We start from the raw sequence: 27,451 nt of genomic DNA on the forward strand, positions 1-27,451 counted from the left end.
TTTCCCAATAATATTTTCTTTCTTTTGGGATATATACCGTGAAAGAGACTTGCTTTGTTTACCAAACAAGTGGATCTAATTGAATTTGCATTATGAACATTAAATAAAAGTTAAAAAGGTGTTATTTTCAAGTTTTTAGTTACGATAATCACAAAATCATTTTATAATAATAATAATAATAATTCCTTACATTTATATAGCACTTTTCTGGACATTTAGGCCATACTCACACTAGGTACAGCTGCCTCAAACCGGGCCAAAGCACGCTTGTCCCCCCTCATGTCTCCCCCGACGGCCCGTGCTCACACCACAAATGGGCCTCGGCACGCTTACGTCAGCGCTGCTGCTCTGTTCAGTGAGAAGCGCTCTCTCACTCAGCAGCACAGTGGAGATTTCTCTAGTTATATCGTTTCAGTCGTTTGATATGCAGTGACATGCAGTCAAATATTTCGCCAAACAGTCCTTAACGATGCGGTGACACGCAGTCAGATATTTCGCTGAACAGATCCGCCACTTTTGGCGCTCATTAACAATCATCAAGCTCTCATGCTGCAGGAATGAGGAGGTCTGCTGAAGCCGTGCAGCTGGCGTGCAGTGAGGAGTTCTCGTCTTTAATAAACTACGGCAGTTTGCGTTCACTGAACAGTAAGAATAATTAATAAATCCATATGAAACAGCCCCTTAAAAGTCACGTCTCGCTTTCAGTTTCGGGCTTTGGCGCGTTTTGCATTCACACACAAGCGTACCGCGCCAAAGCCCAGGTGAACCGCGCTCAGGCACACCTCTTCCAACCGGGCCAGGGCCGGCCAAGTGAACCGTGCTTGAGCCCGATTCAGCGCACTCATACTTCTCAAACGATCCGGCAAATGGGCCTGGGCACGGTAGGGATGGCATAGTGTGAGTAGGCCCTTAAAGCGCTTTACACATTAGGAGGAATCTCCTCATCTACCACCAGTTTGCAGCATTCACCTGGATGATGCGACAGCAGCTGTATTGCGCCAGACCACACACCACACACCAGCTGATTGGTGGAGAGGAGACAAAGGAATAAAGCCAATTGGTGGAGAGGAGACAAAGTAATGAAGCCAATTACGATATGAGGACGGTTAGGGGGCCATAATGGACAGAGGCCAGTGGGAGAATTTGGCCAGGATGCCAGGGTTAAACTCGAAGGACATCCTGGGATTTTTAACGACCACAGAGAGTCGGGACCTCAGTTTAACGTCTCCTCCGAAAGACGGATTCTGCATAATCCACAATTTTTTTTTTACAAAATCCTCAGCAGAAATAGCCAAAAATCTCCACAGATTCTGTCTGGCTCTAGATATAGGCTATTATTTTGTACAATGACAAAGTTCAAGACAAAAAATCTGTAAGTAAGAAGAGCATTTTTGCAGTGAACAGGTAACGAGAAAACTCTTCAGGGACCTGTAGGAGCCGCAGCAAATAAACTCATGATTATGCGTAAGTTTTATGACAGTGTTTTAAACTCTCTCTTGCTCACCTACTTCTCAATCAAGCTCCCTTGTGGATCTTATAGTAAAATGGAACAGCTCCCAAGTGACGGGCTTTACAAAATAGGGCCGCACGACAGATGAACCTAATAGCGCAGAGCGCCGAAGGCACGTTAGCGAAGAACAGGCCACGGTTGATAAGTCATTGAGTGAGAATCTTATCCATGCATGAGAAATGATGTCAAATATTACATTTATCTGCACGAACACTAGAACAGAGCGGCCAACTTCTATTAAATGTCACAGCTTAAATTGCTCATCACAACATGGTGGAAAGGTTTTTAAAGAGCATTTAATTCAGTTCTCAACTTACTGGGAAAAGAGCTGAAAAGTTGACATTTCTAAACATTTATCGCTCCGGGTTTAAAGGGAGAGTTCAGCACCAAATGAACATTTGCTGTTAAATTACTCACCCTCAGGCTGTTGAAGATCTAGATAACTTTTTTAATCTTTAGTGGAACATTAAAGAAGACTGTGATCCTTGCTGATTCATAAAATGCAGACACAGAAAAAACAAACAGCCTGAACAAAATAAATACCACTGGAAAGATGCTGTTTTTTTGTCTTGTTTAAATATCTTAAAAAGCTTAAGGAGTCACTAAACACCAAAACACAGTTTTTGAGGTGTTGACAGTCATATATGAGTCCCACACTGTTAAAAAAACAAGTGGCAACCTCCTGCTCACCCTCTTGAAGCTAATACGGAAGTAACTGCAACTGCAATTCATCGAAATTTTGCTAGTCCTGGCTCCAAAATAGACATGGAGTCAATCTAGGGCCACATATGCTTGCAAAATAAAAGAAAGTTTTGCAAATTAAAAATAAAGTAAGGCGACGTGGTGGCGCCTCACAGCAAGAAGGTCGCTGGTTTGAGCCTCGACTGGGTCAGTTGGCATTTCTGTGTGGAGTTTGCTTGTTCTCCCCACGTTCACGTGGGTTTTCTCCGGGTGCTCTAGTTTCCCCTACAGTCCAAACACATGCGGTACAGGTGAATTGGGTAGGCTAAATTGTCCGTAGTGTATGAGTGTGAATGAGTGTGTATGGATGTTTCCCAAAGATGGGTTGCAGCTGGAAGGGCATCCGCTGTGTAAAACATATGCTGGATAAGTTGGCGGTTCATTCCGCTGTGGCAACCCCAGATTAATAAAGGGACTAAGCCGAAAAGAAAATGAATGAATGAATGAAACTAAAGTATTGAGCAATAAATAAATAAATAAACGCCAATCTCCAAAAATCGCAAAGCGAAAAAAAATAAATACAAAAAAATGATTTTGCTAACAAAAATAAAAAAACAGCGAAGGGAAAATTATGTTCTTAGAAATAAAAATGAAATTTGCAAAAAATAAAAACTAAAAAAATCAAGCAGTGCAAAAATAAATAAATAAATAAATAAAAACGCCATAAAACTGAAAGAAGCAGCAGAAACATGGCTGACCTGAGGTACACGAGAGAAGCTCAGGCATGTCTAATTGATAGTTAGTTGATAGTAGCCCCCTCGTCAATTCAGGGCCACAAAGTGAAACGTGCAGAAATGTGAAGTGCAAAGTAAAAACAGCATTGCAAACTCACGGTTGACTAAAAAGTAAAGCAAAATGAGCGTTGCTTTTGACTGGACCGGTTTTGTAAAGGCGATGTTATAAAAGTTTTTTGCAAATACACGCACGCACGCACACACGTATGTATGCATGTATATCTACGTATGTATGTATGTGTGTGTGTGTGTGTGTGTGTGTGTGTGTGTGTGTGTGTATGTATGTATGTATGTATATATATATATATATATATATATATATATATATATATATATATATATATATATATATATATATATATATATATATACACACACAAACACAACCGGGAGCATTGCAAGACATAAAGCTCTACTGGGGCACAGCTCCTACTCAAAAATAAAATTTATGTAAAATAAAAAATTACATATACCAGGTTCGTAGCCAGCCTATTAAATCGGGTAAATCTTTTTTCAGATATTTGCAGATATTCAAGGTTCAAATACTGCATTTTAGTGACCTTTTAAGTACTATTTTGTGCTAGATTAGCTTGTTGGATGGTTATCATTACCACACTTTTTGATGCAACAAAAACACCTCATACATTTTTGTCAAAGTGCTTATCATACTAGTTTTTTGTTCACAAAAATGTGTTTATTTACATGTTTTAACAGTTTTATATATAATGTAATGAGATTAGAATTTTAAAAATATTTTTAAAATAATTATTTTAAATGCTAATTTATAATCATCCATCATAAAATAATAATAATAATAATAAATCTGTCTAGGAATCTGTTAAAACTTGTTCTAATTTAAAAACTGTAGCCTATAGGGAAATAACAAACCAGCCAGCTCATTTTGTCAGTCAGAATTTGTCCATTTTAAATAATAATAGCCTTCTTTATTGGCTATTCTTCTTAAAGGATTTCTTCAATTGGTTTTTTTTACAATTTATGATGGCATACTGTCAAAAATGTGACAAATGAGCTCAAATACGGGCCAAATTTAGGGCTTTGTCAGAAGCGGGTTGGGTCTTTTTTCTGTGCACATGCTCAGTTTTGTTTTTGAGTAAACTACATTGCTTTCAACAGCGTTGGTTTGAATGCATATAAAGATTAATGTCTTTATTCTGGGATTACCACTCTTAATAAATAGACTTGTATATAAAGTAAATCGTAACTCAAAAATCAGTATACAAAATTACTATTCTATACTAATATACTATTCTAAATTACTAAGTCTATACGTTTCTAAAAGTTTTATGTTTTTAAATTGTTTTAATATAATGTATACATAAACATGTCTGTGATATATTGTTTGCAGATTTTATTGAGATTTTATTAAGATTAAGTAGTAGGCTTACTATAAACAGTGAACGTTAGTAGCTTGATTTTACAAACTGCTAGTTTGTAGACGTCACTTCCTTCATAAAGGTAAGCGTGTTTTTCTACTCCTTTAAAATGCCGGGTTTGACAGATGAGTGTGGTATACATTTTGCTCATAATCGACTACAATGGTAAATAATTGAATTTGGACTCTTTACTTGCTGATGAACAAACTTATTGAATGCAGAGGTCGGAATGTGCGAATATAAAACTAACTTTAACTCTATAAGCATTTACTGGGGCACTGGCGATATTTAGTGGGGCACTGGCGATATTTAGTGGGGCACATGCCCCAGTAAACGGGGTCTAGCGACGCCCCTGTATACAACCCAAATCAAAAACCCCTTAACCAGTTAATCAACCTCTTACTATATACTAGAAACTTCATGCAGGTGTGTTGAAGCAAGTTGGAGCTAAACTCAGCAGGACACCGACCCTTCAGGACTGAGTTTGGTCACTTCTGGTCTATAGAGTGATAAAAAAAAGCAGCAAGACCAAATTTAGTGTGAACTATCCCTTTAAGTGCACCTCATTTCCCCTGCTCCCTTTCTCACTGATAAATCTGTCCACACTGAAAACCCTAATAAGTTGACTGAACTAAATTAATTAAGTAAACTCCTTGCCTCAATTCAATCAAGTAATGGAGTCTCCCAAAACTTGCATAATTAAGTTTATTTAACTTGCCGGTTTTGTAGACAACACTTAAACTGTTCAGTTCACCAAACTTAGTACTAATTAAATTAGTACTACAACGAGTTCACTCAATTAATTTAGTTCAGTCAACTTTTTAGTGTTTTCAGTGCACTTGTTTTGGTTTTGCTATCCATGGAATTTATATTTTATTTCTTTGATGGAAAATAAAAATAAAGTTAAGAAACTCACTGATCACTGGTCACTGATTTGTAGTAAAAACCAAAACATTGAGTGCGTTGAAATGTGATGATCTACTTTTGCATTGATTTAACGACTTGCAGATAATTGAAGAACGAAACTTCATAATGATGGTATCCAAAACGTCATTCAAACATTCAGTTATCTGGATAATAAGGAAGTGCTTAGGCTGAGCTTAAAACGCAAGGTTTCCAACTACGACTTCACAATACAAACAGTTTGAAGTAACTCCAAGAAACCCTGCTTCTCTCTACCACATCTGAATCTCTTCTTCTTCTTCTTTTTTGATTTTTAACGGCGGTTGGCATCCAACTTTAATGGTGCATTACCGCCCCCTTCTGTACTGGAGTGTGGACTGGATTTGGACAGAGAAAATTACTGTACCCTCTTATTTTGCATTCCTCTCTCAACCCTTTTCTTCTTTTACTCTTTTCATACCTTAACTATCCATATTACTCTCTATGTCCTATTTGCTAAACCAGCGACCTTTAAGAAATATAATAACTGTGACTTAATGTCTCTTGATGTTTTTCCTAATATATCCTTTAGTGTGCACCATTGAAACCCCATTTCCCTTAATTTTTCTTTCAACATTATTCTTTCATTGTCATATTTATTACACTCAAGCATTAGTTTTACAGATTCACTATTACAATATTCATATCTTCCAGGTATGCGTTTACCTGTCTCATGCAAGTATTTGTTTAATTTACAATCTACAATTCTCATCCTAGTTATAATAATTTCTTCTTTTCGATTTCTTTCACAAGCCCTCCTTTCCCCAACCTTCTGTTGAATACTATATAAATGTCTTCCTTTCTTTTCTTCATCATCCCAATTTTTCTGCGGTTTTTCCATAATTTTTCCCCAAATCATTGTTTTAGCTTCTGCTTTTCTCATTTTTTTTGTAAACTTCTACTTCTGTCCTACTACTGGCTTGCTTTGCTAAATTATCCACCATTTAATTTCCTTTAATTTCTACAAGGGGGCGACGTAATGACCCTGTAGTGTACCCACGTAGTGGGTAGTGCTGTCACCTCACAGCAAGAAGGTCACTGGGTCTGTGATTCGAACCTTCGGCTCGGATGGCGTTTTTGTGAGGAGTTTGCAGGTTCTCCTTGAGTTCGCGTGGGTTTCCTCCGGGTGCTCCGATTTCCCCCACAGTCCAAAGACATGTGGTACAGGTGAATTGGGTAAGGTAAATTGTCCTTAATGTGTGTGTATGTGTGGATGTTTCCCAGAGATGGGTTGCCGCTTGAAGGGCATCCGGTGCGTAAAAACGTGCTCATTCCGCTGTGGCGACCCCGGATTAATAAAAGGGACAAAGCCGACGAATGAATGACTAATTATGATTTTGAGCTCACTACACTTGAAATCTTAAGTTTATGCATTTTCATGGTACATAAGTTAAATTAACTCATATATTTAAGTGGACCAAAATGCAAAAATTTAAGTTATGTTCAGTCCACTTTACTTAATTGTTTAAGACAACATTAGGGTTTTCAGTGCAACAAGTATAGGCACATGCCACAAGGTGGCACTCACTGAAGCCCCATCAAACACGACACACATCAGAGCTTGATTCAGAAATGTCAGAGAGATGTTAAATAATGCAAAAGCATGTCAACATCTTTCCCAAAGGCTTGATTGAGCTCCCGAAAAAACATTGCATTTGCAGAAGCGACTCTCTCCGGGGCCGTGTTTATCAGTCCACAATTGGCCTCATTATGAGAAACATCAAATCTCAGTGCGGACAGGATCACTTTATTACAATCATTAATTCCATAGTTTTCTGTGTGCAACTACTCCCAAGTTTCATTTGTATTTGTGTGCTTGTTTGGGACGAAGCCCAGATTTTCTAAGGCTCTTGTTAGTCAGAAAGGCAGTACTGATCCATGGCTTCAGGCCTCGCTGTGAGTGATGTACTCGCGAAACTCGGCTGCGAACATTACTAATCATACAGCGGAGGAAGGCTGAGGCCCTGGAAATGACTGTAGCACACTGATAAGGGCCCTTACTGATGACGTCACGCTGGTCTATGACAGACTGCCCGCAGGATGACTCAGTGGGGTGTGGTGAAGTCATCATTAGTGGGACACATTCCTCCACAACGAGTGTGTCATCTTTAAACACTCGACTAGAATAGAGATAATGTTTTATTTATTCACAGTGACATGCATGTACATTTCTTCAGTAAAACGACAAGGAATAATTCATCACAAGCAGCGCCTTCAAAATACATCCGTAGATACCTATAGTGCATATTGTGTTTGTGCATGAACATTTGGAATGCATAATGAGATGTATTATTTAACGCATGCAATAATTATAAGTAAATCTGCAGTGTTCTGGAAGTTAACGAGTGAGTTTCTCAATTGGGTTTGTTTCTTTGTCATACAACCAGAGGCAACGTGCACTGAAAACAATGGTTCATTGCAAATTGTTGCAAACAATTTATATAAGCGGCAATGCAGTGGCGCAGTAGGTAGTGCTGTCGCCTCACAGCAAGAAGGTTGCTGAGTTGCTGGTTCGAACCTCGGCTCAGTTGGCGTTTCTGTGTGGAGTTTGCATGTTCTCCCTGCATTAGATTTCCTCCGGGTGCTCTGGTTTCCCCCCACAGTCCAAAGACATGCGGTACAGGGGAATTGGGTAGGCTAAATTGTCCGTAGTGTGTGTGTGTGTGTGGATGTTTCCCAGAGATGGGTTGTGGCTGGAAGGGCATCCGCTGCGTAAAAACGTGCTGGATAAGTTGGCGGTTCATTCCGCTGTGGCGACACCGGATTAATAAAGGGACTAAGCCGACAAGAAAATGAATGAATTTATATAAGCTGAATTTACACAAACAAATTAAGTTGAACATTATACATTTTTGGGCGACATGGTGGCGCAGTAGGTAGTGCTATCGCCTCACAGCAAGAAGGTCGCTGGTTCGAGCCTCGGCTGGGTCAGTTGGCATTTCATCTCCTATAGCATTTGTTTGTGAATGAGTGTGTGTGTGGGTGTTTCCCAGTGATGGGTTACAGCTAAAAGGGCATCAGCTGCAACCCAGAACTGGGAAACAGCCACACACACTGAAGCACTAGATGGAAACACATGTCAACACAGGGAGAGGATGCAAACTCCACACAGAAATGCCAACTAGCCCAGTTGGGACTTAAACCAGCGACCTTTTTGCTGTGAGGCAACAGTGCTAACCACTGAGCCACCGTGTCACCCCTTAACATGAATACACAGTAATATTAATAATAATAACAGCAATTTGCAGTAAAACGTTTCCTCAGTGGGCAACATGATGGCTCAGTGGTTAGCACTGTCACCTCACAGCAAGAAGGTCACTGGTTTGAGTCCTGGCTGGGCCAGTTGACATTTCTGTGTGGAGTTTGCATGTTCTCTAGGTGCCCCGGTTTCCCCCACAGTCCAAACACATGCGCCATAAGTGAATTGGATAAACTGGCCGTAGATTATGAGTGTGTGTGTGTGTGTGTGTGTGTGTGTGTGTGTGTGTGTGTGTGTGTGTGTGTGTGGTTGTGTGTGTGAATAAGTGTGCATTGTTGTTTCCCAGTACTAGGATGCAGCTGGAAGGGCATCCGCTGTGTAAAATATATGCTGGATAAGTTGGCGGTTCATTCCGCTGTGGCGATCCCTGACGAATAAAGGGACTAGACCGAAGGAAAATGAACGAATGAATGTTTCCTCAGTCTGTTCTGCTTGTTTTTTTTTTCATTTATTTGTTTGTTTGTTTTATAAATATACCACACACACACACACACACACACACACAGTTTCATGACTGAAAAAAAGACTTTCTCAAGTCACCAGCCAGTTAGGACCTGCCTGCAACAATAACAAAGCCAAACAGTGAAATGTATTAATATCATTATGAAGTCAACAGGCCTGGCAATGCGCGAAACGATTAACATGAAACATAAAACATGAAAAAGGAAGCAATTTTGGTTTCTAAAGGTCTCATGAATTTTGATGGTTTCATGCTCTCGGCAGCTAATAATTCATCGCACAAAACGCATTGTTGTTGGCACAACCCATGTTTATCCTAGCTGCAGGTGAACCCGCATTTAATGTAATCCAGTTTTATTTTATTTTTTTAGCTTATGTAGTTTTGTGCAAGGTTTTTGAGGATGAAGGGATCTCAAGCATCCTGTCTGTGTTGGCATCTGCCTAAATTGGCCAGCTTTAACCAAGCGGCTGAAGATTTCATGCCAAAATAATGTTTGAATGGATGTGCAGGCTGTGAAATCAACAACAAAAACAACATAAATACAAGAGGTGGTTTTTCCATTGCTTTTAAAAGCTGATACGATTTATTCTGCTATCTGAACACATTTGCATCATTACCAATTAGCATTGATTTTCTCTGCTGTCTGGGAAAAATAAAACTTGAAATCTGTGGAGCTGATAAGATTTAACTAAAAACTGATAGTAAATGGGGCGATAAGGTGGCGCAATAGGTAGCACGTTCACTTCACAGCAAGAAGGTCGCTGGTTTGAGTTTTGGCTGGGTCAGTTGGCATTTCTGTATGGAGTTTGCATGTTCTCCCTGGGTTGGTTTCCCCTGAGTGCTCCGGTTTCCCCCACAAGTCCAAAGACATGTGGTATAGGTGAATTGGGTAAGCTAATTTGTCCGTATGTGTGTGTGAATGAGTGTGTGTGGACGTTTCCCAGTGATGGGTTGCAGCTAGGAGGGCATCCGCTGCATAAAACATATGCTGGATAAGTTGGCGGTTCATTCCGCTGTGGCGACCCCAGATTAATACAGGGACTAAGCCGAAAAGAAAATGAAAGAATGAATGGAAAAGTTGGCGGTTCATTCCGCTGTGGCGATCTCAGATTAATAAAGGGACTAAGCTGAAAAAAAAATTAAAGAATGAAATGGGCGACATGGTGGCTTAGTAGTAAGCCCTGTTGCCTCACAGCAAGAAGGTTGCCAGTTCAAGTCCCAGCTGGGTCAGTTGGCATTTCTGTGTTGAGTTTCCATGTTCTGCTCATGTTCGTGTGGGTTTCCTCCACTTCCCCCCACAAGTCCAAAGATATGCGGTACAGGTGAGTTTGGTAGGCTAAAATGTCCATAGTGTATGTGTGTGATTGAGTGTGTGTGGATGTTTCCTGGTGATGGGTTGTGGCTGGAAGGGCATCCGCTGCGTAAAAACGTGCTGGGTAAGTTGGTGGTTCATTCCGCTGTGGCGACATCGGATTAATAAAGGGACTAAGCCGACAAGAAAATGAATGAATTTATATAAGCTGAATTTACACAAACAAATTAAGTTGAACATTATATTGACACGGTGGCGCAGTAGGTAGTGCTATCGCCTCACAGCAAGAAGGTCGCTGGTTCGAGCCTCGGCTGGGTCAGTTGGCATTTCATCTCCTATAGCGTTTGTGTGTGAATGAGTGTGTGTGGGTGTTTCCCAGTGATGGGTTACAGCTAAAAGGGAATCAGCTGCAACCCAGAACTGGGAAACAGCCATACACACTGAAGCACTAGATGGAAACACATGTCAACACAGGGAGAGCTTGCAAACTCCACACAGAAATGCCAACTAGCCCAGTTGGGACTTAAACCAGCGACCTTCTTGCTGTGAGGCAACAGCGCTAACCACTGAGCCACCGTGTCACCCCTTAACATGAATACACAGTAATATTAATAATAATAACAGCAATTTGCAGTAAAACGTTTCCTCAGTGGGCGACATGATGGCTCAGTGGTTAGCACTGTCACCTCACAGCAAGAAGGTTACTGGTTCGAGTCCTGGCTGGGCCAGTTGACATTTCTGTGTGGAGTTTGCATGTTCTCTAGGTGCCCCGGTTTCCCCCACAGTCCAAACACATGCGCCATAAGTGAATTGGATAAACTGGCCGTAGATTATGAGTGTGTGTGTGTGTGTGTGTGTGTGTGTGTGTGTGTGTGTGTGTGTGTGTGTGTGTGTGTGAATAAGTGTGCATAAGGGTTGCAGCTAGAAAGGCATCCGCTGCGTAAAACTGAAGCTGGATAAGTTGGCGGTTCATTCCGCTGTGGCGATCCCAGATTAATAAAGGGACTAAACTGAAAAGAAAATGAATAAATAAGTAAATATTAAATGGGCAAGGTGGCTCAGTGGTAAGCACTGTCGCCTCACAGCAATAAGGTCGCTGGTTCGAGCCCTGGCTGGAGCAGTTGGCATTTCTGCGTGGAGTTTGCATGTTCTCCCTTTGTTGGTGTGGGTTTCCTCCGGGTGCTCCAGTTTCCCCCACAGTCCAAACACATGCGCTATAGGGGAATTGAATGAACTAAATTAGCCATAGTGTGTGTGTGTGTGTGTGTGTGTGTGTGTGTGTGTGTGTGTGTGTGGGTGGTTCCCAGTAATGGATTGAGGCTGGAAAGAGCATTCGCTGTGTAAAACTTATGCTGGATAAGTTGGCGGTTCAGTGCACTGTGGCAAACCCTGATGAATGAATGAAAATTAAATGTGATTAGGTGAATCAATGGCGTTTCTGTGTGGAGTTTGCATGTTCTCCCTGCGTTCATGTGGGTTTCCTCCGGGTGCTCTGGTTTCCCCCACAGTCCAAACACATGCGGTACAGGTGAATTGGGTAGGCTAAATTGTTTGCAGTGTATGAGTGTGAATGAGTGTGTATGGATCTTTCCCAGTGATGGGTTGCAGCTGGAAGGGCATCCGCTGTGTAAAATATGTGCTGGATAGATTGGCGGTTCATTCCGATGTGGTGACCCCGGATTAATAATAATAAATAAGGATTTTTATAGGCATGTATTTTCAAACAACAGATTACACCCAAAGTATCAAACTCATTTCCAAATTTGAGTTCAAATTCCAATAAAAAAAATTGTCATATTACTAACTCCATAGAAAACCAAGATCGCTTAATAAGGTATTGTTCAAAATAATTCTGCCAATATTTACTGCCACATTCACAGTGTGATCAGTCAAAAAGTGATTTAAAAGACAGATCTCCTCATCTAATTACATGTGCATAGTAATTTTATCTAGATAAATGCATGTAGTTTGGCACGGTGGCTCAGTGGTTAGCACTGTTGCCTCACAGCAAGGTCAGTGGTTCGAGTCCTAGCTGATCTAGTTGGCATTTCTGAGTGAGTTTGCATGCTCTTCCCATGTTGGCGTGTGTTTCCACCTAGTACTTCAGTGTGTATGGCTGTTTCCTAGTGCTGGGCTGCAGCTGGAAGGGCATCCACCATGCAAAACATATGCTGGATAAGTCGGCGGTTCATTCCACTGTGGCGACCCTTGATGAATAAAGGGACTAAGCCGAAGGAAAAATAATGAATGAATTTATTTATAGTGATGAATTTAATAATAAATAAAACAAGAATTTCTCCAAAATACCATGAAGCTGTAAAGTAATTAAAATTATAATAATGTAAAATAATTCATCTTAATCATCAAAACATTATTTCTGTGTGGAGTTTGCATGTTCTCCCTGTGTTGGCATGGGTTTCCTCCAGGTGCTCCAGTTTTCTCCACAGTCCAAATACATGCACTATTGGGGAGTTGGATTAGCTAAATTGGCTGTAGTGTATGTTTGTGTGTGTCAATAAATGTGTATGTGTGTTACTCGATACTGGGTTGCAGCTGGAATGGCACCCCTATGGCAGAATAGTTGGCAGTTCATTCCGCTGTGGTGACCCCTGATAAATGCGGGACTAAGCCAAAGGAAAATGTCAATGTCAATTTTATTTATATAGCACTATTTAACACAACCAGAGGTTCACCATTGTGCTACACAGTACAAATCAAAACAAATATAAATATAAAATCATAGCTAAAATAGACAATTTTCTCTGATAAAATGCCAAATCAAAGAGGTAAGTTTTCAACCTAGATTTAAAAACAGACAGGGATGAAACAGATCTGAGAGGGGCAGATCATTCCACAAAATATGACCAGCTACTGTGAAGGCATGTTTGTGTGTGTCAATGAATGTGTATGTGTTTCCCGATACTGGGTCGCAGCTGGAAGGCCATCCACTGTTGAAAACATATGGCAGAATAGTTGGCAGTTCATTCCGCTGGGGTGATCCCTGATTAATGCGGGACTAAGCCAAAGTAAAAAAGAAAAAAAAGAAAATGTCAATGTCAATCTTATTTATATAGCACTATTTAACAAAACCAGAGGTTGACCAATGAGCTACACAGTACAAATCAAAACAGAGAAAAAAACAAATATATATATATATAAAATTATAGCTAAAATAAACAAGTTTCTCTGATAAAATGCCAAATCAAAGAGGTAAGTTTTCAACCTAGATTTAGAAACAGACAGATCATTCCACAAGTTAGGACCAGCTACTGTGAAGGCACGGTCACCTCTGCACTTCAACCTCAACTTAGGGATCCATCAAAATGAATGAATATATCTTTTAGATGTAACATTTTAATGCAGAACTGCTTGATTCAGCCCCATAGAAATAAAGTAAGAAAAAGGATCAATTATGCAATGGAAGATGAGAAGCTCATAGTAAAAAATGGCTGCTATTGTTAAGCTCAGAGCCACGCACATTACTGTTTTAAACCACATTTAAACACAGCCCTCTCAACCCTTTAATGACCATAGGTTTAATTCAGAGCAAGACTCGAGAGGTTTAAGGGTCCATGCTGAACACAAAGCCCAACATTGTTTTTTCTTTCGTTCCTGTGGTTAACACAGAGGTTGTGGAAGTTCTTAATTAATGTCTAGTCCAACCAACTAATTTATTGGGCTTTATCTTTCTCCAGTGCCTGAAGAGCGAGAAGTTGCTGTTGTTAAGGCACCCTCTCTCTCTCTCTCTCTTGCTCTCTTTCTTAGCCACTGAGTTTAAATTATTGTCTGTGCTTTACCACTAAAGCAATTTCCTCTGTGTTTATAATTGGTATTACGACCACTTGGCTTCTCCTGATTTGTTAGAGAGTTATTTATTTATTTTCCTTCCAAAGAATCGCAGCGGTTTCCCAACGGGGGTACAACCGTGAGATGTGTAACCTGTGGAAAATATAAATGGTGCACGCTTGGACCTTTGTGTTAATAAAACACCTGATTTACAACAGTTGCATTTAATGCAAAAATGACAAAAATTTAAAACTTAATAGAAGTAGCGAGGGATAATCTGGACAATGCTGATGCAGTCGCTCAAAGACTAAATATAAGATCAACAACAAAGGTTAATCTTTTGCTCAAAAAACTAAGAGTGTAACCACGGGGAGAGACACCACCAACAGAAGGTCGGATCCAAATGCAGGTTTAATCGTAGTCAGGCAAGCAATGGTCAATACAGGTGTAAACAGGTATTTTGAGACAGTCCAGAATCGTAGTCATATAACAGGTGGGAGGTCGTAAGGCAGGCGGCAGACTAAAACAAAACAAGGCTAACAAGGCTAAGGTCAATAAACAGGATAACAAGTAGAGCTGTGAACCTACACTAGTCTCACTGTTCGGTTCGGTTACGATTATCATGCCATCGATTTGGTTCAATTTGATATTCCGGTGCATCACGGTGCATTGACGATGCTTTTATATTTTCTTCACAGCAGCAGCTCTTGTATTAAAATGTATGAATATATTTATATTTATATAGGTTATTATTTGTAATACAATTGTGTCATTTATTACAAACAGTCAGATATATAAACTGTAACTTTAAACAAAACGAGCAAATAATATAAACAAATATAAATATCCAGCTCAATTTCTGCTCCTTGTCTAGTTCCATTACACCTCTTTGATTGGTTACACCCTCAACAAAAACGGTTGCGATTGGCTCTTGCGCGCTGCGCTCTTCAGATAAATAATAAGCGGCAGGCGGCAGCGGCAATCTCACAGCTGATGTATGATAGACACGGTGGAGAAAACTCTGCAGACACGCGCTCGTTTCTGTATCCAAAAGTAACGCTGTAAAACAGCCGAGAGGAAAAGAAAAGTCACGCCAGCAGGTCAAATGGGCCACTGTGTGTGTGTGTGAGAAAGAGAGAGAGACAGAGACAGAGGCAGAGCGAGCGAGCGAGAGAGAGAGAGAAAGAGCGAGAGAGAGATGGGGTAGGCTACTTTAATTCTCAAACTCACACAGTGAAATTGTGCACAGTTCATGAGTTTTAAGTTGTTAGAGCGTTGTAAATACTTGCGATCGCCTTCCTCGCGACAGAGCGCATATGAGGTAAATGACGTCAGTAAAAACCGGTTATGATTATTACTGAACCGATACCGAATTGTCCGCGTCTGCATCGCGGTGCATTGAAGAAACGATTAATTTTGACACCCCTAATAACAAGACAAGGAGAAAGCGTTGTAGCAGGGGCGGACTGGCCATCTGGCAATTCTGGCAAATGCCAGAAGGGCCGAACCAATTTTTAAATGTGGGCCGGTCAGTTTTTAAAAAAAATTTTTTTAGTATGTATTGTTTTTAAGTGCAGACAGCTTTTATCTCTTGCTAGATGTGATATTATGATGATGATAATAAAAATAATAATAATAATAATAAATGTTTACCATTTGGCCCAATCGGCAACTGCCACCTGGTTTCAAGATGGGCCGACCCAATCCAAGGTTACCCGGACATAATCAAAATCTGGCAAGAATGTCATATTATTTCACCATCTTTACACCAAAATAAATAGTTAATGTGCGTGTCCGTGGGTGGGGCTGTGTCGATGTGGTAATGTGGGCTGGTGTGGCAACAGTGCCAGGGCTGAATTTTTGTCCCAGTCCGCCCCTGCGTTGTAGTGTTACTAGTGACAGATAACAAGACTCGGCAAACTGAAAGAGTGAATGTGTGGCTTATGAGGTGAATGCAATCAGTCTCTGATAGTCCTCAGGTGTTGCGAGTGTAATCAGTCTAGATGAGTGAGCATGGGTGTCTGGGCGAAGTGCATGTATGTATATGTAGTCCATCAAAGGCGGAAGTGTAGTCCATGGTTGTTTTGAGTGAGAACCAGCGATCTAGTGCAATACGATCGCTGGTAATCGTGACAAAGAGAGACAAGAAGACTGGAATTTTTTATCATTATGAAAAGTGACAAATATGATGGATTCTTTTCCAAGTTTGGTCATACAACAAAATCTTTCAGGAGTGGAGAATTTTTCAGAGTTTACAGATTTCAAGAGACATTATATTTGATTGCAAGATTTTGGATAAGATTTGTGTAAAAGTGACAAACAAAGAAAAATTACACTGTGTGGATACACCATGGAGAGAACATTTAAGTGTTGATAGTGATGTTAGGCCTGTTTGGAGATCAGTTCACAAGCCACCACTGACTAAAAATGTTCAGTGGCGGATTTTAAAGGGTATTATTGCAGTCAAAGCTTTTATTTCAATACTGAATTCAACTGTGCATGATTAATGTCTTTTTTTGTGATGAAAGAGAGACAGTTTTTAATGTTTTATGCATTGTGAAAGACTGGGGTCTTTCTTCAATATATTGAAGGTTATTTCTCTTTGCGTCGATGAGTTGTTTACAAAAACTGTGTTTGTGTTTGATTTTAAATATGGAAAAAAAGAAAAAGGAAAAGGGCGTCTGCTCAATTTAATATTAGGACAAGCAAAAATGTTGATTTACATGAGTAGGAGGCACCAGATTTTGTATGAGACCAATTAAAAGATTGAACTGATTTTTAAAGGGCTTATAAGAGCAAGAGTAAGGCATGATTTGAATTTTTATTTGTCAATTAAAGAGTTGGACAAGTTTGAAGGCATGTGGAGTGTAAAAAATATGTTGTGTCTTTGGGTTGAAAATAATGTTTTTTTTTTTGATGAATATATTGTGTGAGGGCGACGCAGTGGCGCAGTAGGTAATGCTGTCGCCTCACAGCAAGAAGGACGCTGGGTTGCTGTTTCGAGCCTCGGCTGGGTCAGTTGGCGTTTCTATGTGGAGTTTGCATGTTCTCCCTGCATTCGTGTGGGTACAGGTGAATTGAGTAGGCTAAATTGTCCGTAGTGTATGAGTGTGTGTGTGGATGTTTACCAAAGATGGGTTGCGGCTGGAAGGGCATCTGCTGCGTGAAAAACGTGCTAGATAAGTTGGTGGTTCATTCCGCTGTGGCATTAGTCGGTTAGTATAGTAGTAGTAGCATTAGTCACGGTTGTATTAGTCGGCCTAGTCCCCGGATTAATAAAGGGACTAAGCCGAAATGAAAACAAATTAATGAATATTGTGTGATTTAGAAATATGTTTTTGTTTAAATCAGTGAAGCATGTTGTAGTTTAAAACTCTCTCTTGCTCTCTTTCTTAGCCACTGAGTTTAAATTATTGTCTCTGCTTTACCACTAAAGCAATTTCCTCAGTGTTTATAATTGGTATTACGACCACTTGGCTTCTCCCGATTTGTTAGAGAGTTATTTATTTATTTTCCTTCCCAGGTACTGCAGCGGTTTCCCAACGGGGGAACGACCGTGAGATGCGTAACCTGCGGAAAATATGAATTTCTAAGGGCTAAATTAACACAGCTGCCAATTACACACGATGCCGTTTTATGCTCCCATAAAGAGAAAATTAGAAACCGCCATATGACACAGTAAAAGACAGACAAGAGGAGCAGCAAAAACGACATATTGAGGAGAACGAAGGTGCACAGTCATCTTTTTTCTGTACAGCCATTATGGGTGAGATGCTCATGTTTATTTTTTAATACACCCGGCCCCATCCAATAACCTGTTTATTGCTCCTCTACTTCATTAAGCTCCGAGGAAAAAAACAAAACACTTGGGTATGGCAGATTTGCTCATTATATTTCACATTGGTATTCAGGCTTGTGAAGACAAAGTACTTGTCATCCACATTGCAGTCCCCTCCTTGACCAAAATTGCTTAGCAGTGCATATAGTCTATGTCATATTTTCACACATGGCTTCTCCTCCTCCCCCAAATGAACACAGCTCTATATGACACACACAGTGAGCGTAACTATATCATGCACGGATGCAATCATTTCCACTAAAGGTTAAGGTGTGATTTTTGTGACGCTTGTATAACTCTGGCCTCTGTTGACGGATGGGGAGGATAACGTTAGACCACTATTCAAGCCGAATATATATGAGATTCGTCCTCCTCCACAAGATGACAGCCGTGCATAAAATATAACTTCATTACGACAAATGTAAAACTCAAGAAGCCTCAGTTATGAATTCTTAAAGAAATACCAAATAAATTAAATGACTATCATCCACTTGGCTGTATTATAGCAGTGCCCTCTCCGAATAAACTGCTGAAAATGTAAGATTATTACTATTCATGCTACAACTCACCCGGGACTCACATCTCAATAACTTCCTCTGTGAGTCAGACCCACTTGTGCTGCTCTGTGTGTTCTGGTGAAAAACCCTCACACCAGCTGCTCATGCATTTCCTACTCCCTCCCCTATTCATATATAGATTTATGAGAAATGATGAATTTGACCAGGAGATTAAATGTCGTCATTAATATTAAGACATCTAAATACTGAAAGAGTTGCTTAAGAGGATATGTTAAATTAAGCTGGTTTGGTCTTGGCTGGTCTCCTAATTTATTAGCAATATGGCTTCCCACGGTTGTGCTGCAGAATCTGTTTAAATAATCAACAGGGCGGCCTGCGAGACCCATTTAAACCAATAAACCATCCTATGGACAGACAGACAGACAGACAGACAGACAGACAGACAGTTAGATAGACAGTTAGAAATGCAGACAGATAGACAAGACAGTTAGAAATGCAGACAGAAAGACAGACAGACAGTTAGATAGACACAGATGAACAATTAGACAGACAGATGGACTATTACGTAAATAGATAGGCAGACAGTTAGATAGACAGACTGGCATGTAGACAAACATACATACAAACACATAAATATATAGACAGACAGTTAGATAGACAGACAGACCCATACAGACAAACAGTTAGACACATAGACAGACAGACGGACGGACCGACCGACCGACAGACAGACAGACCGACAGACAGACAGACGGACGGACGGACGGACGGACGGACGGACGGACGGACGGACGGACGGACGGACGGACGGACGGACGGACGGACGGACGGACGGACGGACGGACGGACGGACGGACGGACGGACGGACGGACGGACAGACAGACAGACAGACAGACAGACAGACAGACAGTTAGATAGATAGATAGATAGATAGATAGATAGATAGATAGATAGATAGATAGATAGATAGATAGATAGATAGATAGATAGATAGATAGATAGATAGATAGATAGATAGATAGATAGATAGATAGATAGATAGATAGATAGATAGACACAGATAGTTAGACAGACACACAGACAGACAGTTAGAAATACAGACGGACAGTTAGAAAGACAGACAAACAAGTAGTTAGTTATATATACAGACAGTTAAATAGACAGAGAGTTAGATAGACAAACAGACAGAGAGTTAGATAGGCAGACAGACAAACAGACAGACAGACACAGATGGATAGCCACATATGAACAGTTAGACAGTCAGATGGACAGTTAAATAGACAGGCAGTTAGATAGACTGGCAAGTACAGACAGACAAATACAAGACATATATAGACAGTTAGAATGAAAGACAAACTCACGCAGACAGACAGTTAAACAGATAGACATACAGACAGACAAAGACAGACAGACAGAGAGGCAGACAGACAGACAGACAGTTAGATAGACATACAGTTAGATAAACAGACAGAGAGAAAAAACAGACAGTTAAATATATAGACAGACAAGTTAGACAGACCCACTTAGACAGACAGAAAGTTAGATAAATAGACAGCCAGTAAGACAAAAAGACATACATACATACAGACAGACAGACAGACAGACAGACAGACAGACAGACAGTTAGATAAATAGACAGACAGACAGCTAAACATGTAGACAGACAGACAGACAGACAGACAGTTAGATAAATAGACAGACAGACAGCTAAACATGTAGACAGACAGACAGACAGACAGTTAGATAAATAGACAGACAGCTAAATATGTAGACAGACAGACAGTTAGATAAATAGACAGACAGCTAAACATGTAGACAGACAGTTAGATAAATAGACAGACAGCTAAATATGTAGACAGACAGACAGACAGACAGACAGACAGACAGACAGACAGACAGTTAGATAAATAGACAGACAGACAGCTAAACATGTAGACACACAGTTAGACAGACAGATTCAAGAAGACAGACAAACAGACAGTTAGTTAGATAGATAGATAGATAGACAGACAGACAGACAGACAGACAGACAGACAGACAGACAGACAGACAGCCAGTTAGATAAATAGACAGGCATTTAGACAGGCATACAGAGTTAGACTGACAGACACTTAGATAAACAGGCAGTTAGACAAACAGACAGACAGACAGACAGACAGACAGACAGTTAAATAGACTGGCAGTTATATAGATATACAGACAGTTAGATAAACAGGCAGTTAGGCAAACAAACAGACAGACAGACAGACAAATAGTTAAATAGACTGGCAGTTATATAGATATACAGACAGTTAGATAAACAGGTAGACAGACAGACAGACAGACAGACAGACAGTCAGACAGACAGACAGACAGACAGACAGACAGACAGACAGACAGACAGTTAAATAGACTGGCAGTTATATAGATATAGAGACAGTTAGATAAATAGACAAGCCAGATAGTTTGAAAGACAGTCAGAGAGACAGACATATAGATAGACAAGGAGAAAGACAGACAGACAGACAGACAGACAGACAGACAGACAGACAGACAGACAGACAGACAGACAGACAGAATAGACAGACAAATAATGATAGACAGACAGAAATCTCTAACAGTAAACCAGTGAGCATGCACAAGAAATCCAAAGTATACATAAAAAATAGCTCATATGAATACATATGGGTGCCATATTTGTAGCACACTCATTTAACAAAGATAAAATGTGATAAAACTGTTCTGTGTTTGCAACTGTTTGTTCTCAAAGAGAGCAGTTTTTAATAGATAGACTGTCACCATGGTTTCTGTTGCATTCATATTTATTTGTAACCACAGTTTAACAAAGACCAGTTACCTCATGGTTAAGGATCAAGCTTATATATTATTCATGACCCAACTGTAGCATCCATTTTTTCATGTGAATAAACATGACCTGAAACTGAGCTAAAATAAAGACAAATAAGAGTAATTCTTCAACCACAGGCACTTTTATGTCCTTTGATCATCCAAAAATATGTATAATTTTGTTCAAATTACACTTTCTTTGTCAAACTAACAATAAAACCTACTGTAAAATTTTTTGACTACCTTTCTATCATATTTTTTCATATTATTCAACCTCCTTTTAGGAGTCAAAATAACATTTTTCACCTTGTTGCACACCTAGAGTTTTAAACTTTAACAATAAAAATAACATTTAAAAATATAATTTATCTGGTGTCTATTAATGTATCTTAATAAGCACAAGTGAAATTATTTAAATATTTTATATTCATTAATGTGAGACTATTATCAATATTATTTTTTTTACAAAACATAGCTGCCGCACAGTGTCAGTGTCATTTTCACCACAACACTGTAATGTTGCTTTAAAAAGTTTGTGTGAAAGATAATTTAGGTGGTTTCAATGAAAATGAAGAGGGTCATCTGAGAAAATGTTCAAGATGGAGGGAATTTAAATTTTTATCAATAAGAAAAATCAAGGTAAATATTGCTTGATAAGGAAATGCATTTATTCTACGACATTTCGATGTTTTTAAAAAGCAAACAAAATTAAGATAAAAAAGAGTATTTAATATACATGAAAGGCTAATATCAATTCAAAGGTAACTGGTGAAGCTATTTTTCATTTTTTCACAATAAACTGTTAAAATGTAATTCTGTCATTTCCATCACCACACACATAAAAAATAAAATTAAAAAATGTAAAAAGTTCTTATCACACATTAAAAGTGTATCCACAATGTATAAGTTCATGCTCTATTTAATAAACAAATTCAGTTTATTTATTTTGTAATAAACTCTTAACCACATTAATATTAAATATTAGAGTGTGGCAGGTGTACAATTCAGCATACAACTAATTCAATAACAAATTTATAATTATTATATATAATTATATAATTTATAATTATATATATATATATATATATATATATATATATATATATATATATATATATATATATATATATATATATATATATATATATATATATATTGTGGAAAGATTGGTTAAACTAGAATCAAAAATGATCTTGGACAATGTTTGACTGCCATCATTAATTTCAATTTGAAATAAAAGCTGTATATTGAGATGTGGTGGAATTGACATTTGTTCAGTTCACAATGGAGTAAATGTTTCTCTTCTTATCTAAATTTGTCCTCTTATAGATCTTAAAACTAGACATTGTTTAAACTTATGAGGCTGTGTTACATTAATCCTAAACAAGTTTTTTACTCAACTTCAAGGTAAAGAATGGCCTATAAATAATTTTTTTTTAATCTCTATTTTATATTCGGCCAACATGAAATAAACATCCCATTTTCAACCCCAATTCTCTTTGAATTTAGTAAGAAATATGAGAAACATTGTAGCCTCTTCATGAAAATAAATTAAACACGACTGAAACTAGAGAAAAAGACAATAATATGCGCATTTCGCATTCTAATTCAGCTGGTAAGCTGGTGAAAAGTACTTCACGGAGTTTTGACACATTAAAATTCCCCTTCACACATTTAAATGTGATGCCATTGTGTTGTAATATCCCTCGCTGTGCATTCAGCTGAACTTCAGTCGACTTTAGGAGCCGGAGCCACTCCCTAACACACCTGATAACGCTGAGAGTCAGTGCTGGGAATCCGCCATCATTCTCCGCCTTCAACAAACGGGGAAAACCGAAACTCCGCCGAAACACTGTTCCAACTTTACCAGTTTTCGCTCAAACGGGCGCTTTTAGTCAAGTTTTAGTGGATTGTATGGTTTGGCTTTTGTTTTGCGGCTGGGAGAGATAATAACACGCGGAAAGTAAACTTTACCACAGTATTTGTAAAAGTCTCATCCCTCCATTTTGAATCCGACAGGAATTTCAGCAATTTGGTGAGTGTGTTTTGCTTTTGTTTGGGTGGTTAAAATACGTTGTTTTCATTTAATAACACACTAAAAGTGCATTTACTTCATAGTTAGTTTGATTTGTGTACATATTGTAAGTAAAGGGCGAGAAAATGCGGTGTTTGGCTGACATTGTTAGCTTGTTTCGCAACTTCATGGAATGTTTGGGATATTTGTGTTTCTGTCGTTTCATATTTCGCCAAATAAACATCCGTTTTCATTGGGAGAGTCTTTTTAGTTACCCTTTGAGGAACATAGACGCGTCTTGAAAAGATAAAGGAATTGGTAACCACGTAAGAGGGATAAACAGAAACTATCCTGAAAACTTTAGTATGGAATGCTAGTTAGCCGTTAGCTGCACGTCTAGCTTCAGGGCAAATGTGTTGAGTTTTGCATTTCATTGTTGCGTTTTTCTTTGTAAATGTTTTATTTACGTGTGTCTGTTTTTGTTTTGATGTTTGAGATCGACAATCATAATATCTGTGCCTTTTGAGTAAATAAAATCACATAAAGTCAGGGCTCCACCTAAACCACAAACCATGGATCAGGCCCTTCCGGTGAGCTCTGCCCTTCCCAATCCCAGTATAATAATACAGGATGCAGACAGCATGTTATCTACAGACACAACAATGCTTTTTTTGTGTTTAAAATATAGATAAACTATGTTGGCCCGGTAATATTTCCATTTGTTGCTAATGATAATATGCAGGAGATCAGATGATTATTATGAGGGGGAAAGCCTCTGCGGGGTAGTTTATTTTACGACTGCTTGTCAAGTATATAATTAACGTAACATGGACAGGATTTAATGTGATTTTTGTTTGTTTACACATACACAAGTCATTAGTATTGTCGCAAAGGAAAAAGTTCACTATAATGTAAGTTACAAAGCGATCAGTAACGTCAAGGAAGACTCAAGGTGGTACCAGTTGCGTTTCCGTAAATTGAGATTAAAGCCCACATGAAACCAAAATTTATCGTTGGCTCACAATGCTATTTTTGAAGTAAACAATTAATCCGAATCAATTAAAGCTTAATCCACATAGGGGGGAAAATCACCTGGGTAATCTTTAATCAAAATTTGAGAAATGTTGGCCCCCAGCCTCAGGAAGCAGAACTCAGTGTATGACGCCACATATTCAAAATAAATGAGAAACATTATTGCAGACTTCCCGTGTCATAAGTTTTCTGTCAAACTACGCCTTGCATTTCTGATGAAAATAACACAATACTAAAACTCTGGTTCAAAGTTTGCAGGTTGCATCTGTAATCACACGTTCTTCAGTAGTTTTGTGTCTAAAAGGACACATTGATTCCAATTTTAAAATAGGTTTTTTTTATTATGCATGTGTGCAGGGCTTGCAAAATTTCTACATTTCTGGTAGCCTTCGGCCAGGCACTCTTTAGTTTTTGGTAGCCCGAATATAAATTCAAGCAGGCTAAAAAAAAAAAAACATTATTTATTAAAACATACATTTACTTATAAGTAATAAATATATAATGGCACTTCTTATTAGATATTTAATTTTAAATAATTAAATTTGTATTTAACTTTCAAGTTTTATTTACCTTTTTTATTTTATTTTTTATATAACCAAACAAATGATGTTAAGTGAACATTGTTTTAGGTTATTTCTTGCAGCTATATAGACATTCCAATATGTTACAGAGTTTATCATCAACAAGTGGATGTATTTCTGGCTACCAGAAAATACCAAGGTACCAGATTTTGCAAGCGCTGCTGTGTGTATTAGGAATGTAGTTTGGATGACTGTTTTTGCCATGATATCAGACTCTCCGTAACAGGGGGGCAACACTGTTTTCATACATTTCTTTCTGTCTTCCCTTTATTAATCAGGAGTTTTCACAACAGAATGAACTGCCAACTTATCTAGCATATGTTTAGCGCAGCGGATGCCCTTCCAGCTGCACCCCATCACTGGGAAACACCCATACACACACTACGGTCTTGTTTGTCTCCTTTTAATAAACCAATTCTACCTACATAGCAATATTTCCACCCAAATTAGACTTTATGAATGGAAATTACTTTCCATTTTCACCATTTGGCACCATTTTCGTTATTGAATGCTTGTTAGTCTGTTTTCTGAGGCCAAAATTAAACAACCTAACTTTTTGTAGGACACATTTAAATTCACAGGTTTTATTCCCAATGCATTGGTCATGCAACACTGACCTCGCCCACTTTGTCGGCATTGCCTGACCTATATAGCAAACAATGTCCATTTAGTCTGGCTGTCTAGTGCAGACAGACCCTTGCAACAACAGCAGAGCCCTCAGGGTAGGCTGATTATCCCTGTCCTTCACTGCAAGATTGCTGATCAATACAATGGCAGTCACTGTTTGAATGGAAAATAGCGCAGTGGGCAACACGGCTACTCAGACAGCATAAGTATGGGTTAGTTTTGGTTAGCGGTGTGGAATGTTTACATCATTAGCGGATGCGTGCACTAACGTGAGTCTGTCATGTGACATTTGATTTGATAAAAGACAAAGCCCCAGGCTGCTGATTTGTCTCTGTCTTGCCACCCCTTAATCCATTGATCGTTTTTGTCTCCTCAGGAACATGACGAGCATTAACACTGCTAACATCAACTTCAAATGGGATCCCAAGAGTTTGGAGATCCGTACGCTTGCTGTGGAAAGACTGCTGGAGCCATTGGTAACCCAGGTCAGGCTACTTTTTTAATTTCTTTTTTGTCTCTCCACTCTGTTGCTGTATTAAACGCAAAAGGTCACAGATTTTCTTAAAGTTTTTGTGTTTATTGCAGGTCACCACACTTGTGAACTCCAGCAACAAAGGTCCATCTAACAAGAAGAAGGGGCGGTCTAAGAAGGCTCATGTATTGGCAGCCTCAGTGGATGAAGCCACCCAGAACTTCTTGGAGAAAGGCGAGAAGATTGCTAAAGAGAGCCAGTTCTTGAAGGAAGAGCTGACCGCAGCGGTGGAGGATGTTCGCAAGCAAGGTAAATCGGAAGGGTATTACTAGCATGCACTGGTGTTTTGGGCATTTAGGGCTCGTGCCATGTGCAGTTGCCTTGACAGTTGCCGGGACAGTTGCTTGTCCCGACTCCTCCGACGCCCCACACTCGCATTGCATTCTCGCCTGAGCACGCTTCATCCATAATGCGCTGTTCAGTTTAAGAAGCACTTTTGCTCACCACAGCAGAGATTTCTTTAGTCGTAGTTTTAGTCGTTTCCTATGCAGTGGCAAAGTCAAATATTTAGCCGAACATATCCGCCAATTTTGACGATCATAGACGATCATGAAGTCCTTATGCTGCAGGTTTGAGGAGGTATGGCAAAGGTGCTGCTGTCATGTAGTGAGAGGTTTGTTTCTTTATTAATCTACGACAGTTTGCTTTCTTTGAACAGTAAGAATGATTAATAAATCCATATGAAACAGTCCTTTAAAAGTCACGTCGGCCTGCTTTGCCTTCACACTACAAGCGTACCGCGCCTGAGCCCAAATAAACCGCGCTCTGGCACCTCTTCTAACCTGTGATTGGTCGGCTTGCTAGCTGTTTCGAGTGTGGGTGGTGCTGAAAGTTGTGAGCCCGATGGAGCGAGTGTTTACAAATGTCGAGTCCCATGAAGGAGCTCCAGATGGAAACTGTTGTTTTGTGTTTGTTTATGATTAATGTTGTTGCACATCCGCCAGTTCCTGCCTCTGAATGAGCGAGTTTTAGCTACTTGTACATTATGGTAGCCTTGAGGAAATAAAAAAAAAAAAAAAACACCTGTGAAGAAACTCTATACAGAGGAACATAACCTACTGCCAGCTAGTGTTTCAGAAGTGTTATTGCAGAGCAACACAAACAGCAAGCAGAAGTATAAATGCATGGCTACATGCAAGGCATGCACCGTGTGATTGTTAAATGCAGAAGTAAAAACCAGCCTTAACATTGGCCAGTTGTTTTAAAAAAGACAATGATCATGGACCAGTTGTATTTTGTCCATCAAAAATGGTGTAAAACTCTGTTAGATTAAAACTCAGCCTGCAAAAATGTATCTTGTGTAGAATTTAGGGCTGGTAAAATGCAGTCTCAATTTAAAAAGTT

The 27,451-nt window shown here is 39.2% G+C and overlaps 2 protein-coding genes across 5 annotated transcripts in view; both read left to right on the top strand.

Moving 5' to 3' along the window:
* The window catches only part of nsd1a (nuclear receptor binding SET domain protein 1a), a 1,446,438-nt gene that overhangs the window by 809,282 nt on the left and 609,705 nt on the right, over positions 1 to 27,451 (top strand). The gene's annotated exons all lie outside the window — the stretch shown is intronic.
* Positions 23,082 to 27,451, top strand: part of ctnna1 (catenin (cadherin-associated protein), alpha 1) — a 192,052-nt gene continuing 187,682 nt past the window's right edge. For 3 of the 4 annotated variants that reach the window (XR_015506615.1, XR_015506616.1, XM_087280107.1), the window contains exons 1-3: positions 23,085 to 23,356; positions 25,952 to 26,060; positions 26,161 to 26,356. Coding sequence is in view for 1 of the 4 variants with exons in the window: in NM_131456.2 (NP_571531.1) it covers positions 25,956 to 26,060; positions 26,161 to 26,356 (301 nt within the window). In the remaining 3 variants the exon portion in view is untranslated. 4 annotated transcript variants of the gene reach the window in all.

The sequence above is a fragment of the Danio rerio genome, chromosome 14 (genome assembly GCF_052040795.2).
Source record: "Danio rerio strain M-AB ecotype USA chromosome 14, GRCz13ab, whole genome shotgun sequence".
NCBI lineage: Eukaryota > Metazoa > Chordata > Actinopteri > Cypriniformes > Danionidae > Danio > Danio rerio.